The 18,362-nt window shown below is 37.7% G+C and overlaps 1 protein-coding gene across 8 annotated transcripts in view; it reads right to left on the bottom strand.

Annotated features, from left to right (window-relative positions):
• Positions 1-420: 420 nt before the first annotated feature.
• The window catches only part of GAB1 (GRB2 associated binding protein 1), a 116,280-nt gene continuing 98,338 nt past the window's right edge, over positions 421-18,362 (bottom strand). For 6 of the 8 annotated variants that reach the window (XM_036315400.1, XM_036315393.1, XM_036315394.1 and 3 more), the window contains 5 exons: positions 10,625-10,714; positions 8,874-8,967; positions 7,554-7,677; positions 5,007-5,129; positions 421-2,840 (listed from right to left, as the gene is read on the bottom strand). In XM_036315400.1, coding sequence (XP_036171293.1) covers positions 2,682-2,840; positions 5,007-5,129; positions 7,554-7,677; positions 8,874-8,967; positions 10,625-10,714 — 590 coding nt within the window. In that variant the 3' untranslated portion in view covers positions 421-2,681. The remainder of the gene's footprint in view (positions 2,841-5,006; positions 5,130-7,553; positions 7,678-8,873; positions 8,968-10,624; positions 10,715-18,362) is intronic. The other 2 variants (XM_036315396.1, XM_036315395.1) reach the window with 1 other exon arrangement.

The following is an 18,362-nucleotide window of genomic DNA, read 5'->3' as shown; positions in this document are numbered from 1 at the left end:
TCCCAAGGGGACACTTTGTATATTAGCCTTTTATATATCTAGATATTTAAAAAATGTAATAAAAATGTACATCCTAATTTGTTACATACCCCAAGTTTTCCATACTGGAGACTGCTTATGTATTAACTTCTCCTACCAGGATAATTTATTTTGGTATCAACCTTGGAATACACCTTTAAGAACATTCTGATAAGTATGCTTAGAACCTGTTATTATTTGCACTTACATACGTTTGTGTGAATCAAAGTTTTGACAGCATGCAAATAAAACAAGGGATAGAAACTGCTGAAGCTTTTCACCAGCTATTGATAACCCCAATTTCATATCTGTGTTATTCAGAAATGGACCAAAATAAATGAACATAAATGTGAACTTCAAACGCATTTATACTAATGAAATAAACTTTTCAGGCTTTCGGTATTGGGGGTACACAAAATTTTATTTAAAAAAGATTCTAGGCTAAAAATGTTTGGAAAAGAGTGCTCCACAAGAAACTGCCTTTTAATGTAATTTGTTAATACAATGTTCAATGTCTGAGACAAACTTAAGACATTTCAATTCTTAAATTCTTCTGCACAATGGGAACATTTCTACAAATCAGAGTGCTACAGATCTTCAAAAATGGTAACTTGTAATAAAAAATTACACTAAAAAATTCATAACTGCTTAGACTCTTTCGATAGGCAGCTTTAAATAAGATTTCTATTTTTTAATTAATGTGTATGGTGTTTTAATCTAAAAATATGGCCCTCCTCCACATGACACAATTTCCTATCATCACACACCAAACTGCATTGTGTTCAGGCACATTTCAGTGATTTTAGATTTTATGTTGTGGTTTCAGTATGAAATAGCTTGCGCACGCCAAACTCAAACAATCTCTTTATTTAAAAATCCACCTCAAAATTCACTTCTGGGTTTTAGCCTTTGTTTGAAAAAGAAGCAAACATTTGAAAGCATCAACTGTTACTAATCTAAAATTCATCATCTTGTTATGCACATTTTTAGTTTGTGGATCAGGGAAACAAACCCATTATATTGATTAGGCACAGAACTATGGCCAGAGGCCAGATATCAGGGCACATCTGTGTACTCAGGCAACAGAGGTCTGAATGGAGGGGGTCTTGCCTCAGCCATGGGCACTACAATCTCTATGCCCCCTCTAACAACTGTTAGTAGATCTTAAATCAATACATAAGAGATTGTATGTCATTTAGTTAACAAACAAACAAACAAACAACTCTGCTTTCTAAATTACATAGCAAAGCCAAGACAGATACAGATAATTGTAGCTTCACTATAATTTGTGGTCTTGATATCATGTATAGGTGAGACAGAATTATATAATTCCTCTGGTGGTTTCAGAAATCTGGTTGAAAGAGGTCCATGACTATAAGATTTCACATTGTAGCAAGTCTCCAATATTTCTTGAACTGGGACAGTGAATATAAATCACAGTACAAAATCCTTATTTTTTTTTTTTTAAACTGGAAAAGCAATAGGTGCTACATATGAGAATCACTTACATAACATCTTTGTTTAATGCAGGTATAAAATATTAATTGCATAGGAATTTAAATATAAGGCTAAGAAGAATATTAAGTAAAGTTAAAAAATCATAGAAAGGGCACTATGGTGTCAAAAGATAGAATTTCATTCTTAGAGTAATAACTCTGAATTACTGTCTAATTAAAAAAAATCACAGTATGTTGCTATAACTAACAGTGAATGTCAACTATGTCATTAATTCCAAATTGAAAATCAGGACTAACAAGAGCAAACTAAAGCTCACTGTCTAAACCTGACTGGTGTATTAGCACCTCAGTGCCTGGTGCGTACCTGATTAGTCACATAAACTACAATTTGCAAATAATATAAAGTTCAATGCATGTTAACAAGTGTGAGAGCACATCATCACCTCATGCCATCAGTGATCTGTAGGCTTACTTGGTAGTGTAATTATTCAGTCTTTCCGAGGTACAAGATCCCACCCGGCAGAATCTTCACTCAGTGAACTAAGAACACTGTAATTAACAAAATATAATAAAGTTCTACACTGAGAACTAACTGTACATGAACCAGAGAACCAGTCCTAATAGTAGTATACATATTATCCTTAGCATTTGAGAAAGCAATGAATGATGAGTCCAACTGTACTCTGTAGTTTAATGACTACCACCTGCAGTTTCAGGTAGAAAGGTAAATTGTGAATCTACTTTCTCATCTTAGCATTACACTGAAGTTTAAAGAGACATTTACAAACCTACAAGTAGCTTAGTTAACTTAGTATTGCCATCTAGAGTAGTGTGAGGAAAAACAAACACTTCCCAAGGAATTATGTTAAGGTACATTTGCGAATACCCCAATCAATGTCTTAAATGAAAAAGTGCATAAATACAGTAATACTACAGCTGTGTTAACTATGGAACCAATTTTTTTCTGGGAGCTAAACAATACTATTTCCCTACATTTTTTTTTTTTTTTTTACAGGTTATGAACTGTTCAGATACCATGAAGCACCAGTGACAGTGTAAATTGCTTGATTACGTCTGAAAGGTCCTTTGACTTCAACTAGAGTAAACTCCAGGATCTACCTGGAGTTTAAGGGTCAAGTTGTCTTCAAACAGGATTTATCTGTACAATTCCGTTCTCTTTTGTTCAGACACAGCCGATCAATATATTCATTTCACACTCTTGGTTGGTGTGTCGGATTCTGTGGACTGTCTCCCGTCTGTCCAGGCTTCTCGGGTGCTCTTCAGAGCTAGGGTCTTCTGTTGGTCAACTACAACATAATCCACTCTCTCATCTGCTACATTGCTTCCTGAGCCGCTGATCTTTTGCTAGAAAAATGCAAATTAAAAAAAAAAACTCATAAATATTCACATAGAAAGGAGTGCTTCTGAGTGAAATTTGGTCTTAAGCCCTGGCTGGTGTGTCTCAGTGGTTAGAGTGTCAGCTTGCGCACTGAAAGGTTGTGGTTTCAATTCCTAATCAAGGGCATATACCTGTGTTGCAGGCTCAATCCCCGGCCTCAGTCTGGGTGTGTGTTGGATGGAGGCAGTCAATCGATGTGTCTCTGTCACATCGAAATCTCTCTCTCTGTCTCTCTCTCTCTCTCTCCCCCCCTCTCTAAAAAAATCAATGGAAAAATATCCTCAGGTGAGGATTAACAATAATAACAAAAAATTCAGTCTTAAAACACAGATAAACATGCAGAATAAATAACTCTTGAAATTCTATTTGATCACACACACAAAAATATCACCTCAATTTAACAATGTTGTCTGTCTCTTAACTGTACATTGTTCTTCCTTCCATTTAAAATTATCATCTATAATAATAAAAGCATAACATGCTAATTAGACTGGACGTTCTTCTGGACAAGCCCGGGTTCTGAGTGCCTGCCAGTAGCCGGAGGGAAGCCCGGGTCCCAGGTGCCGGAGGGAAGCCGGTCCTGGCAGCCGGGGGAAGAAAGGCCTACTCTTGCACAAATTTCGTGCATTGGGCCTCTAGTATATAATAAGAATTCAAACTAATGCTCCCCATCACAGATGAAATTCTTATAAAGTAGGGATAGCAGACACCTGGTTCATCTTAAGACACACAATTTGCTTCTAGAACCCTTTAGCCTTTAGCTTAAGCTTAACTTTTTCAAGTTCTGAGAACATGTGTCAGTGCTTACTTTCAGAAGTGAAGAAAAGTTTTTTTGAAAAGCAGTATTTTCAAGAATGACAAACTACACAGGCAGATGGGCTGGCCCTCTTACTCCTAAAATACAACTAAACACTAGCTAACTTAAAACAAAAATAATAATATTATTTTTTAAAAATATATATTTTTATTGATTTCAGAGAGGAAGGGAGAGTGAGAGAAAGAAATAGAAACATCAATGATGAGAGAGAATCATTGATGGGCTGCCTCCTGCACGCCCCCCACTGGGGACTGAGCCTGCAATCTAGGCATTTGCCCTTGACCAGAATCGAACCCGGGACCCTTCAGTCCGTAGGCTGATGCTCTATCCACTGAGCCAAACCAGTTAGGGCCAAAAACAATTATTAATGCATTGTTGGGCTTGCTAGACAATAAGGAAAATACCCAGGGTGTGAGGGAAGCAGAGGCAGCAGAGGTCTGCTAAATGGTAAAGGCAGTGCTGTCTTTAGGATGGATGTCAATCTCTGCAAGGTTAGGAGGCGCTGGGTGGGAGGGCATGCTGAACCAGGTCTATTCTGTTAAGTTCGGGAGCCTTGAAGGAAACTGACTTGGTCCTAGCATGGGAGCACCACGGCTTCCTAGCAGAGGCCAATGCAAGATTCCCACAGATAGCCTCAGCAAAATAAATTCACAATAACAATGTATAAAACACACAAGGGGCCCTAGCCGGTTTTGCTCAGTGGATAGAGCATTGGCTTGCGGACTGCAGGGTCCCAGGTTCGATTCCGGTCAAGGGCACCTATCTCAGTTGCAGGTTCCTCCCAGGCCTGGGCCCTGGTCAGGGCTTGTGCAGGAGGCAACCAATCGATGTGTTTCTCTCACATCGATGTTTCTCTCAGTCTTTCCCTCTCTCTTCCATTCTCTAAAAAGCAATGAAAAAACATCCTCGGGTGAGGATTAACAAAAATAAAAATAAAACACACAAGGAAACAAGCCATCAGGAGTGCGAGTTAGCAAAAACAATAAGCACACAGATTCAGACCCCCAAGAACTTCAGATATTGAAATTATTGCATAAACATTATAAAATATATATGTGTGAAATGCTCAAAGGAATTTAAAAATAAAAAAGGAGAAAATATGAAAGAGGGATAAGAGGTACAAAAGATAGAATGAGAAGTTCTAACTAATTTCTAATCAGAAACCTCAAAGAAGAGAATTGGTACAGTTTTTCATATGGAAAATAATACAGTAACTAATAAATAATGATACAAGAATAAGCTCTATGTTTCACGTATTCACAACCGTAAACCGACTTCCCCCCACCCTGTATTTACAGAATGAGCTTTCACTTACTTTACGAGGTGGTGTGGATTTCCCAGAATCTAAATCTAGATCGAGGTATTCCACTTGTTTGTCTCCTTTGGGCTTGATCATAGGGCTGCTTCCTCCATCAAGACTGCTACTGCCAAAAAGATTCTGAAAGGACAATACAACAAAATCAACTGCCAAACTTTCAGGAGACATATTGGTTTTCTCACTTGCCATCTACTAAAGCCTAAATATTTATTCCAAGAGGACATAGCTGGAAAAATGTCTGGTTAGAAAACTAAATAACTTTTTAGGATCGGGGAAAAATAAGTAATGTCTCAAAAAACTGATCAAAACTTACTTTAGAATAAGCTAAAAGTAGTGTCAAAAGTCAAACTTGGTTCAAACCAAGACTGGGATGTCAAGCTACTATAAGTTTTGACAGCTCAACCTGAATATTATTAAAATGATATATGTATTCAATTACATATTTATTTATTTTAAAATATATTTTTATTGATTTCAGGGAGGGAGGAAGAGGGAGAGAAACATCAACGATGAACGAGAATCATCGATCGGCTGCCTCCTGCATGCCCCCTACTGGGGACTGAGCCTGCAACCCAGGCATGTGCCCTTGACTGGAATTGAACCCAGGACGCTTCAGTCTTCAAGTCGACGCTCTATTCACTGAGCCAAATCAGCTAGGGCTCAATTATATTTTTAAACTACAGGATCCGTATGCACCTTGCCTTCAAATTAAATTTTTTAAAAAAGTTCTATATTTTATTTAAAGGCTTTCACACTGAAATTAGTTTAGAATAAGTATGTTAATGAAAGCTTCTAGAACAGTGGTTCTCAACCTTCCTAATGCTGCGACCCTTTAATACAGTTCCTCATGTTGTGGTGACCCCCAATTTCATTGCTACAAATTGAACATAATTAAAGTATGGTGATTAATCACAAAAACAATATGTAATTATATATGTGTTTTCTGATGGTCTTAGGCGACCCCTAAGGGGTCGTGATCCACAGGTTGAGAACCGCTGTTCTAGAATAATGACCCTATTGGCAAACTGTATTTTATTTCTACCATCTAGAATTTTTACCACTTAATTTCCTGTCTTCTCTTGGTCTTATCCCTTCCATCCTAATAGGATTTGTACAAGAGTAGGACTAGTCTCTAAAAAAAAAAAAGATAAAGAAGGGAGATAGTGGACAGCAATTTTTGCTAAGGTTAAACAGAGTAAGCTGTGATTTAGGGCAAAGACAATTGCTAGGAAAACAGTTTACCCCTCATTTGTAAGCAGGGCTGCTGACAGGCCGTGTGCAATGCTTTTGTGAATTAGAAAAAGATGCTCTCCTTCCTGTGGGGTGTCCAGGCTCTGTGCCAGGCCCTGCCGCGGGTGGACGGGACATGGTCTGGGTTGCTCCATAGCTCGTGCGTGCAGCCTTTTGTACACACTACACACTGTAGGCAGGGTGATTATGCAGTAACCAATCTGCACCACTGAATGTGATGGCTCATTAGCAGGAACAGATTTTTAAACCAAATTTATCAACTATTCCTAATACAACATGCAGGGGACAAAAAAATAAGCAAGTTTTGGTACTCAGTACAAACAGCCATTTTCCTCCTGCCTTTTCCCCCTAATTCATAAAGAAACTGATTTTTTCCTTTAAGTGAGGTGATATTTCATTCTAACATAAAAAAATCAAGCAGGTGTGTATATGTGTGAAAATTTTTTTGTATTCAAATGTGACCAGTGGAAGAACCTGTACCTGGAATTTCTCTAATTGGAAACACCTTGAATTCACAGTATCACAAGGCTATGAAAGGACCCAAGAGTTTATTTGATGTACACGTTTAATGTCAGTGAGTTGTTCCCAAAAAGAATTTCTCAGAATTGCTAGGTAAACTGTTTTCTAATTATTACTAGGACTGAAAATTTTTTCATCTTGAAGTATTGTTAAAATTTATGCCCCTATTTGCTCCTGATCTAATCTCAATTGGGAACAGCCTGTCACTGTGTTCCAGCCTTTAGCCCAGTGTTTTCTCAAAACAGTTTAGAAAAACCCTAAGATTCTAGGAGTTATTATGAGTGTTCTGCGAATTAGAAGAATAAAATAAAAACAACTTTGTTTTCCTAAAATTATTTTAAAAGTGTACAAAATTATTGAGCATATTTTTGTTGTTATTGTTACATAACAATATTTGTCTTTAGTAATGAGGTATTTGTCATTCGAATTTCAGGAGTCACATTAAGGGCTCAATTCACGAATGCTTGACTTTGGATCTGTGTATAAATGAATAGGCAGCATCCAGTATAAAGTATTTTCTTGGATAGTTTCAAAAATCAAGTACATCCTATAAAAATTACAACTGGAAGCCTTTTAAAATTAATTTTATTTCTACGTTTTAGATATTGATATTACACTTAGACCCTCTACTGGTTTTAGACTTTAGCATACTATTTTTAAAAAGCAATAACAAACTGTCTTTTATCCTTTTTCCTTAGGTATAAAGCAAGATGTAAGGATAAGATTGATAGACTGGGAGAAATAAGAGAGAAGTTAAGATGAGACTTTACATACCGAGTCTTCACCAGATAGGTTTGGATTCATGGGTACATAATTCTCTTCACTATCGTGTGAGTCGCTGCTTGAGGTTGTGCTATGCACTGAACCCGGTCGGGGAGACATGGGAAACCTAGAGGAACTAATTACAAAAATTATCATTACAAACACAAACCCTGACAAAGTTTCTAATATCACTTCCAAAATAAAATGAGTGACAGTTTCCATTCTTTCAGAAATTCCCATTTAAGTTTATAATAATCTATTTACACATTTATTATAATAAAAGGCTAATATGCAAATTGAATGAACGGTGGAACGACCGGTCGCTATGATGTGCACTGACCACCAGGGGACAGGCACTCAATGCAGGAGCTGCCTCCTGGTAGTCAGTGTGCTCTCACAGGGGGAGTGCCACTCAGCCAGAAGCTCTGAGCCAGGCTCCAGCTGGTGAGTGCAGCAGTGGTGGTGGGAGCCTCTCCTGCCTCCGTGTCAGTCAGACATCCCCCGAGGGTTCCCAGACTGTGAGAGAGAGCACAGGCTGGTCTGAGGGACACCACCCTCCCCCCCACCCTGCCACCAAGTGCACAAATTTCGTGCACTGGGCCTCTAGTTTATTATAATCCAATTTTAGCACACATTCAAACGCACAACCAGTATTTATAGCTACATTGCAAATGTATATTTTGGGCACCAAATGATCTGTGCAAAACAAAGAAAAAGGTATTGTTAGGGATTTGGAGGATAACTAGAAAGTCAAAAGATATAAAAAGAAAAGATTTATGAATTCCCATTGAAAATAACTATGTATACCAAGAAACATGAACACATATTCAACACAGGTTGGTAACTTTATATATTCATTTCTTTATATACATTTAAATGAATCTTAATTAAATAAGTTCCTACCATAGAAACTACCATACTTTCCATATCACTTAGTTCTTAGAAATTTCTAGCCTCATGAACCCTTTACACTCTTAAAAACTATTGTGAACTCCAAGGAACTTTTGTTTATATGGGTTCTAACTATTGATATTTACCATATTACAAGAAATATAAAAATTTTTAAACATAAGAGTAGACAAATACACATTCTATTTGCTGTCACACAATCTCATCTAATATTATGCAGCCTCTGGAAAACTCCAGTGTACACTCATGAGAGAAGAAGAGTGGAAAAAGCAATTGACATCTCGGTATCTTAATGAAAACAGTTTTGATTTCACAGAACCCCCAAAAGGAAGCTTCCCAGACCGTCCTTTGAAAACCACTGTTCCAGGTACTGTATTTTCCATTATAATGAACAATCAAGCTATATATTTAAATAAGACTTACTCTCGAGCAAAACTTCTAGTGATGGGAGACCTAACTGGGGCTTGTAATTCTTCCCATTCTGGCAAAGGTTTTATTTCTAAAGGTGCTGGCTTGGCTGGAATAAAAGAGAGAAAAAGAGATTTTTAGTATACAGAAATCTGGAAAACAAGACCAGATCCTCTCCCTATATATTTATACGTTATAGACAGAGTACATCTAAGACCAACTAGTTTCACAGATGAAACAATGTTTGTGGATGTTTATATGATTTGCCCAAGATTACACAGCTAAACAATTAGTGACAAAGTTAATCAGGTAATGTTTCATGATTGTTGACTGAAAGCCTAAAGCTCTATTGCAAACATGTTGCTTCTTAATTTAAATATTTTATGAAGATAAACTAAATGATAACAAAAGAGAGTAATGTGATGCAATTCCTTCACAGTTACTTGATTTATACTTTTCATGATTTCCTTATTTTATTTTTACCTAATTTTATCCTTAAATATGGAAATTTAATCATCTATGTAAAAATGTTCCAATTCTTCAATATTAAAGTATCAGTTATATAACTACACAATAAAATAATGTATGAAAAGCATTAAATACAAAATTTTGTTAAAATAAAAAACAAACAAAAAAATGAATGACTAAATTTTCTAAATTACTTCATGCTCAGTCTCTGGAAACAAAGAAAACAAAGCAATAATTATATCTTTAGACTCAAATTCAGCTCTGAGAAAAGGCCATAATCAAGCAATTACCTCTACCAAATTAAGTAAAATTAATACATGCTAATATTCTTATTTGTTTTATTTATAAATGGTCTTTGCTTATTTACCTCATTATTGTAGTGACAATAGCTATGCTAGTATAAACCACAGAGCTCTCGGCCCTTCACATCAAGACTGAAACACTTCAGAAATTAATTAAATGAGCAGAAGAACTAAAATAATATTATTTGTTAATGTTAATTATATTTTAGGAAACTATTTAAATATACTAGATAAGTATTTGTCACCTTTCATCCTGCCATTCTAAATTAAAAATTTTTATTTTTCCAGGTTTCCTTCTAGTCTTTGTCCATATATGTGTACTTTTAGCCAACTATGTTATAATTACCATCAAACAATAAAATAAGTGGTCATTTTAAAGGGCTAGGTAGATTCACTGGTGCTCAAAACGAAGTTTTAACTCAAATACAAAAAACTCAATGTGATTTTCTAAAGACTAGATTGATTTAAGTTCAAGTTAAAATAATTTTGCTCATCTATACACTTACAATGGATATGTACAGAATACTGTGTTGACTGAAAGTATTTCTTTAACTCTTATATTTCCCTTTTTTTGAAACCCAAAGGTTAATAGCAGTTTAGTTGTCAAATTCTAAGTCATGGGATAAAACAATTAATCCATGGGAATGAGTTTGCATTCTAGCTCAGAACAGAAAACATACATTATATATAAATATAGGAGTTGACTGGAATTCACAAGCAGCTCACAAGCTTAAAGAAAACAATGTATGGAAGCCTAAAGGGTTAAAAGAATGCAAAAGGACAAGACTGATTATCACATATTATCAAATGTTTAACATGCTGCTGTTAATGGCATAACAAGGAGACTCATTTTATATTACGGGAAGCATTCATTAGAAATAACATGCTGGGAAGCTTTATTTACAAAAGCAGTGGGATTTAAGGCTCTATCTTTACTTTTCACAAAATAATTAAATTCCCAACGCCCCATCCAGCATGCGGTGCTAAAGTACATACCCTTTCTTCTCGTAGCAAAGTCACGTATGCTTTGTGAATCAGTTCGCTCTAAACCATGGGGTTTGGGTCTTAAAATTTTAGGACTTTGACCTAATTGGTAAAAAGAAGACTCTCTTAATATGTTATTTTTTAATGGGAAAAAATGGACTCTGTAAAAAAGCAACAGAGCCCTGAGCAGAAATGTTACATCTCAAAAGCATAAACAAAAGTTCCTTGGTGGAGATATTTCAATCTTGCTACGCATCACTCACGCTCAATCCACTGGAAAAGAGAAAGCTGCATGCAACAATATAATATGCGAAGTGTTACAACAGGTGGCGGGGTTTAGTGGGATAAGTGGCCCAGTTAGTTATCTTTATTTGTGGGAAGGAGGAAAAAGACGTTCCATGTTAGCTCTTCTAACATGCCTTAGAAAACTGGGTCAAATAAAAAACATTTTAAATCCCTCAGTCAGATCTCAAGTATGTCTTTTCTTTAAAGTTTGGTGTCCTAATAAAGTACTGAGGCCTACCTCCTTCCTCAATATTAATTTGGTGGAGGTATTTTCAAAAGTCTCATCTGACCATTCCTTTACCTCCTGACCAAACAAACCCCTTCTAGAGAGGCATGTGGACGCTGCAGTGCTTGCTAACCCAAGACCAACATTTGTTTCCCCTGGACACTCAGTGGTGTCTGGTGACATCATTTTGCACGGATCAGATGTCTACATTCTGGAGCTGCCGAGGGTCTAGCTTCAATGTAAGGATTTAAAAACACAAATTCGTTCGCCATTTTCTTTCCATGTAATCTCTGGCACAGACAAGTAATGATGAAAAACCTGGAAAAGGCAGGGTCAATACCCAGCAGTTGGCTTCATCCTTTTTCCCACATGAAGCCTGGATGTCAGAGTAGCAGTATCATTTGGATAAGTTACTTAAACTACTCTATTCTCAATGGTACCAAATTTTCTTTTTTTCATGGCTTTTACAAAGCTGAGTTGACATCTATTAGATGGCAAAATAAGAATCGATGATATCTGCACCTTATCTACCCAAACCTAAAAGTTTCTTAAAATGTGATTGCCTAGAGCCCAGCTGGTGTGGCTCAGTGCTTGTCAACCTATGAACCAGGGCACATGCCTGGGTTGCGGGCTTGATCCCCAGAGTAGGGGATGTGCAGGAGGCAACCAATCAATGAATCTCTCATCACTGATGTTTCTATTTCTCTCTCCCTTTCCTTTCCTCTCTGAAATGAATAATATACTTTTTAAAATGTGATTATCTAGATTATAAAACATGAACATTCTCTAATTAACCAATTTTCTGAGTTATGCAATTAATACACTGAGTTAATTCAGAAATGAAGCAGGCCTACTTTAAGATGTGAGTGCTAACATTTTGGGCCATGATCCTACCCCTAATACTGACCTATCCAGGGCCCATGCTGGCCGGGCACTTTTCTAAAACAAAAGGGCATGTCAGCTTTTTATACTTCTCCAAAATAGTGTATTTCCATAAGAAAATACATTTATTTTAGAGCTGAAAGGCCTTTACAGCCCAAACCCAGCTTCTTCATTTTAGGGATGAGATATCCTTGAAGATGAAAAGAGGTTAAGTGACTTGCTCAGGTCACACCATGCTCCTGTACGATCCCATTTTGTTGTACCTCTCTATCCTTTTGGGAAATAGAGAATCTTAGAAAATCAGTGTTTAGAGTTTCATTTTGAACTCCTCAGTTGCTTGAGATCTTACATCGACTTGAATGCCACAGATGGTGGATATGTGAGTGGGGTGATGTTTAAAAATTACAAATTGCTTTTAGAGCTACTTTTGGTTTGTTGGTGCTTACTCAGTGTGTTTCTCTGCCCGCCTCCTTTTCTAAGAGACCCGCTTTCATTAGCTCTCAGCTTCTGCCTGATTTTTCACTGTGGTTTATCTAACAGTGGGTCATTCCTTACATCTCTCAACTTTCACCCTTGGCATCTTACCTATATTTGTGGTTAAATAATCAAGGTCACATGACTTCTAACTCTACCTAGTTCTGATCTACATACTTCCACACTTCAGCTGTCTGACAGGTCACCTCCAATTATCCTTCCAACATTTGACACTGAGGTCATCATCTCTCCTCCAAACCAATGCCATCTCTCAAGTACTCCCAAGGGTACTCCTTGGTTTTTTTAATAGAAAAATATGGTATTGAGTGAGATTTTTAAAGTGCCTTTAAAACATTTACATGTATTTTCTCAGCATCCAGAGCTCAAGGTTGATTTTAGGAGAAAAGTTGCAATGTGGATAGGTTGTACTGAACTGTGCTGAGTCGCTGAGACATTTTGTTAGCTTTATTTCTCTCTATCCTTCCGAACTCAATAAAAGTCACGCCCCATGGTGTAAATACGCTTGTCGTGTGATGTCTTCTTCTCCTTCTAGGCAAATACTTGAATGCTTTTCTGACTGTTGAAGAAAGGTGTGAAAATAAAGAGTGAGAAATAAGAAAGGCAAAAATGAACCAATCTGAAGATAGACTGATTCTCAAATTCGGAGTGTAAACAGAGGAACTCATTTGAGCCTCAACTTTTAAATCCAAGGCAGTTATGACTTGGCTTTAGCTGGACGAGGTTGGAACAAAAAAAGTGACTTTTTTTTTTTTCATTTGGCAAAAAGTGCCAACTACTGCTGAAATTCCTATTGTGCTTATCTCCCCCAGACTGTCAATCTCTGGATCATGTGTTTCTTCCTTATTTGGAGCACAGTTTGGTAAACCTTAATCTCTGGTTCAGATCTCTGCTCCAGATCCTAATCCACATATCTACAAAACCACCCGCATGGATGGTCTGCAGGCGTTGGCACTACATGTTCAGAAAGGAATTTATCCTTTGACTCACCCACCACCAACCTGCTTCGCTTCCTATACTCCTGGTTCCCACAGCAGATCTCTCAGATTCCACTTTCTCACCTCCCTATATCAGGTTTACTTTATACTTATACTGACAATGTAATAGTTTGTTTTCATTCACCCAAGAATTTAAAAAAAGATCTGAAAGTCTGAAGTCCTTCCTCCCTTTACTAATGTCACATCAGTTACCTGCTTTTTGGGGAGCGGAACTCACACTGTGCGGCTAAATGACCTCCCCTTTACTGCACGTGCCCTCAAACTTTAAAAATCACTGTAAGTCCCCACGTTGAGGGAGCACTGAGAGCCAGGAAAGGCCTTTCTTATTTGATCATCTCTAAATCAAGGCTTCAAGAACCCTGGACTTGGAAAACGAAGGCAAAGCACTCTCTGAGAAAGATGCTGAAAAAGGTATAATTTTAAAATACAATAACAATATTTTCTATCAGATCATTCAATCTTAGAATGAGCTTTCTAGAGGCCAGCCTGATTATATTACTCGCCTGTATAAAACCCTTTCATGAGGTGCTCAGAATAAAGCCCAAACTCATTAGCGTGGATCATAATACTCTCAGGATCAGGCACCTGCAAGGCATTTGGCATCCATTCCTCCATTCTTACTTTCCTCCCTCCCTCCCACCCACGACTGTGCCAGACCCATCTCCCCTCTTTTTAAAGGATCTGGGCATGCTGTTTATTCTGACTAGAAGATCCTCTGCCACCCTCCCCTCCTCTACCATCATTTAATTGCCACTCACCCACTCAGACTATCCTCAGGGGAGCGTAGCTAATAGTGCCAAGAGCTTACCTCAACCACAGCCCCTTCCATGCTAATTATGATAATGTGTTTACTTTCCTCCCTCCTCCACTGAAGGTGAGCTTCTTCAGGGAAGCCATCTTTCCTTCCCCGACAAGACCTAGCAGAGGGCATGGGTAAGCTGGTAGGCACTGAAACCTACCATATTTAAAAAGCTGTGGTGTGTAATCTGATCAATGTCATAATTTTTTGTTTGTCCTCTAAGAGGTAAAAAAGAGTGAATGAATGTTTTAAAAGTTGGTCATCCCCAAATACGGTCACGGCAGTCACATGAGGTCATTTCAAATAAGCAGATGCCATCTTTTTGCAAAATCCATGAACTTTCAAATATTATTTTAATAGGTACTGCCTCTATATTCATTCAACTCAACGTGGAATTATTTATGCTCCTCCGAACTTTTACAGATTATGTTATTTCCAGTAGGCATCTCAAAATTCAGGAAAGAAAACTAATTTACGTTATTATTCTCTGCTAATTCCAAACAGTAATCAAGGTAGCATATGAAAAACTTTCCCACTTGTTTTAATGGTCTCACTCTATAAAGAATAATAATAATTATACTAGAAGGTCCAGAATGTTTAGGGGGAAAAAACCCCACATGTAAAGGCGATGCCGTAAAAATACACTTCATTTTCACTCCCTTTACATTGTCACACCAAACAGAAACCTAACTGAAAGTCAAACTTTAACACTTGTTTATTAAAACCTAGTTATTTTTGCCAGTGTCATTCATCCATCATCCATTTATTATAGCATAAAAGCCATTTTGAGAAAGCAAGCTAATTTTTAATTACATTCAAAAACTTCTTTAGAAAATGTCTTGAAAAAATGTTTAGAGCAAATGTATCACTGTGCCCAGAAAAGACCCACCCAAGGAAGCTCCTCACGATGCTTCCTGCACCAAAGCGACGAGCCAGACCTGATGGCACTTTAACCAAACTCATGTACCAAAACACCAGAAGTAACTAACCTTGCACCGCTTTTTCCAAACCAATACCATAGCGAACGGTCAGAACCACTGCAGAGAGCCATGAATGGACAAAGCCAAACAAAACAAAATAAAAAAGACAGCATCTGAGGCTCAAACAGCTGCTCCATCATGTTAGAAGGAGACTGAATCGGGGAGGGGGTCTAGACAAGTGCCGTGATTAAATATGGTAGATTTATGCAAAGACTGACTTTAAGAGAAGCTACGATAGACATCTTACAGAAATTTCTCAAACTTTGCAATAGCTTTTCTATGAAAATATAAACATTTCAGTGAAAACAATCAAAACATAATTTGTGCTGCATTTCCAAGGACTCATCTGCTTTCCTAATATTTAATAGAACACATGGAATGATGTATTTTCCTCTAGTGATATACATAAAACTTGGTTCAAAACAAATACTATCATGACAGAAATGGTACGGGTAAAAATATAGCTACCACAGGCTAGGGGATTGGCGAAGGATCCATGAAAATACATTAAACATATGAGTTTAGAATATCTCTGTATTTCTGCAGCTTCAGTTACTCAGAAGTATTTGAAAAACTCATCTGCACTACAAACTACAGCAGCTGACATCTATAATTGGGGGTATAAATAAGACTAGAATGTCACTCATTTATTATAGACCCTTCCAAAGATACCCCAGAAACTGGCAATACTGGATGTTGAACCAGGCTCTGAAACTAATCAAGCCATATTTGATAGAATTAGGTTTGTTTATTGTTATATTTAGTTAATAAGAGATACTAGAATAATAGATTGAGTCATGTATCTGATGTCACAGAATGAAAAATTTACAACAGACTCATCTGATGCTATGATAATGAAAAGAATTTCATGACCAAATAAGACATTTGTTTTACAATTGAAGTTCTGAAGAATAAACTTTGCTTCAAGATCTAAATTTAGGTTTAAAATGTGTTTTTCTTGAATAGTTAAAACTTTCTAGAGTAGGTTGACAATGTTTGTCCTGCAATATTAAATACCTTCTTACGCATCCTCTCTTGTATCATATTTACTGAAAAAGTAGGACAATACTAAAGAAAAGCAAAAATATTTTGCTGGAATTGAACCTGGGACCCTTCAGTCCACAGGCCGATTCTCTATCCACTGAGTCAAACAGGATAGGTCAACATTTTCTTTATTACTATGATTTTAGTAACTATTATTTTGCAAAACCCATTCTCCTTGATTTTGCCAAAAACTATGTGGGTATTTATTCTGGGTGCCTTCTCAGTTCATTTTGCATCTAAGAAAAGATACCAAATAAATATTCTGGCCCATGCACTCAGAACTGTCTCTCAACAGTCCAGCTAATTTTATAAAAGACTGAACACAATCTCCAGAAGTCACCAAAAACCTGCTTTGTTCTGTTCTAATGTGAAGTCACTTTATGGAGGTCAATTACTCTGCTATGTGCTAGAATATACTGTCACTACACACATAGGGAGGTGAAAATATACAAATATGTTATATATATATATAACATATCAGATATAGTATACTAGTACATGCCATATTATTATGATATACTGTCTATTATAATATGGGGCACACAAGCTCTGTTAGATCTAGATGATACTAAAAGCATTATTTTACAACTTTTCTAACATATAAGTAAGGATCTTTTCTGATTCTGCATTAAGCTTACCACATAGAATTATTAACTGTGAAATCGACCAGGAATTGTCAAACTGCATTCCCCACAGCCCGAGGGGAAGAAGGAACAGGCAGGGGGTAAAACAGGTGGGAGTCGGAGCCTGAACCTTATCACCTGTACCACCTCCACATTTACGGGAGACCTCAAGACATACAACTGTGGCGTTTGTCGTTAAAAAGTGCAGCTCTGCTGCTACCACGCACTAACTACAGAAAAATAAGAAAAGAACCAGTGTAGCGTTAAAATGAATATTTCATAATTGCAAAGAGTTCGAGACACTTGTAATTTTAATCCTTCAGCGACCTTGAGCTCAATGATAAATGTACGCATGTCCAAAAATGCTTTCACACATTGCAGGCAAAGAAGAAAACGACCAATAGTGTCTACATACGTTTAAAGACAAATGAGGACAAAGAGTAAGAGAAGGAAAAATTATTAAATAAAAAGCCAGTGGTGCGCACACCCTTTGTAAGGTAACCGTCCGGATCATGGCCCTGCTTCTGGGGCTGTCTGGGTGGCACGGATGCTAAACGTGGCCATCTTCCCAGCGGTTGGACCAAAGGTGGACCCGGGACCCAACAGCAGCCAAACTGTGGCCTGGCCTACAATCTACCACATGGCTTGGTGTGAACGGCAAGGGAGAGCAATCTCTCCGAGTGACCTGAAGTGCGTAAATAATGAAGGAGGCAATTGGCAGATGTGGAAGCTGCAGGGCATGTAAAAAGGGGCCGCGAGGCAGAATCCAGGCCAGCGAGGGGGCACTGTAGGCCCGAGCTCTGGGAGAGCAGAAAACCAAGTCAGGTAGAGGATACAGAGCAGAGGAACACAAAGAAGGGAAGAATGTGAGAGAGAACAAAGCAGACGCAAAGACTTCCCACAGGACAGACATGCAGAGAGCAGGACAAAGTGCCAGTGGCCTAGGGGTGCCTCAGCTCCCAATCACGTTCTCACTTCAGCACAGGAGTTTCCTCACTTACAAAAAAAGGAAACAAAACTCACGTTCAAGTTACTCTGAGTGAGAGTCTGTCTCCCTTCCCCACAACTGGTACTTAATTAGAATTAATATTAATGATCTAAGCCCAGGCTAGTGAGAAATTTACACAGACATGACATGCTCTTAAAAAGCTACGTATAGCTTAGCCGGTTTGGCTCAGTGGATAGAGCGCTGGCCTGTAGACTGAGGGTCCCGGGTTCGATTCCAGTCAGGGGCACATGCCCGGGTTGTGGGCTCGATCCCCAGTGCGGGGCATGCTGGAGGCAGCCAATCAATGATTCTCTCTCATTACTGATGTTTCTATCTCGTTCTCCCTCTTCCTTCCTCTCTGAAATCAATAAAAATATATTAAAAAAAGAAAAAGATAAAAGCTATGTATAGCACATGAGACTTTTCAAATGTG

Source organism: Myotis myotis, unplaced genomic scaffold (assembly GCF_014108235.1).
Source record: "Myotis myotis isolate mMyoMyo1 unplaced genomic scaffold, mMyoMyo1.p scaffold_m19_p_6, whole genome shotgun sequence".
In the NCBI taxonomy this organism is placed as follows: Eukaryota; Metazoa; Chordata; class Mammalia; order Chiroptera; family Vespertilionidae; genus Myotis; species Myotis myotis.
Note: the sequence above shows the minus strand (reverse complement) of the source record. Positions and strands in the feature narration are given on the sequence as shown.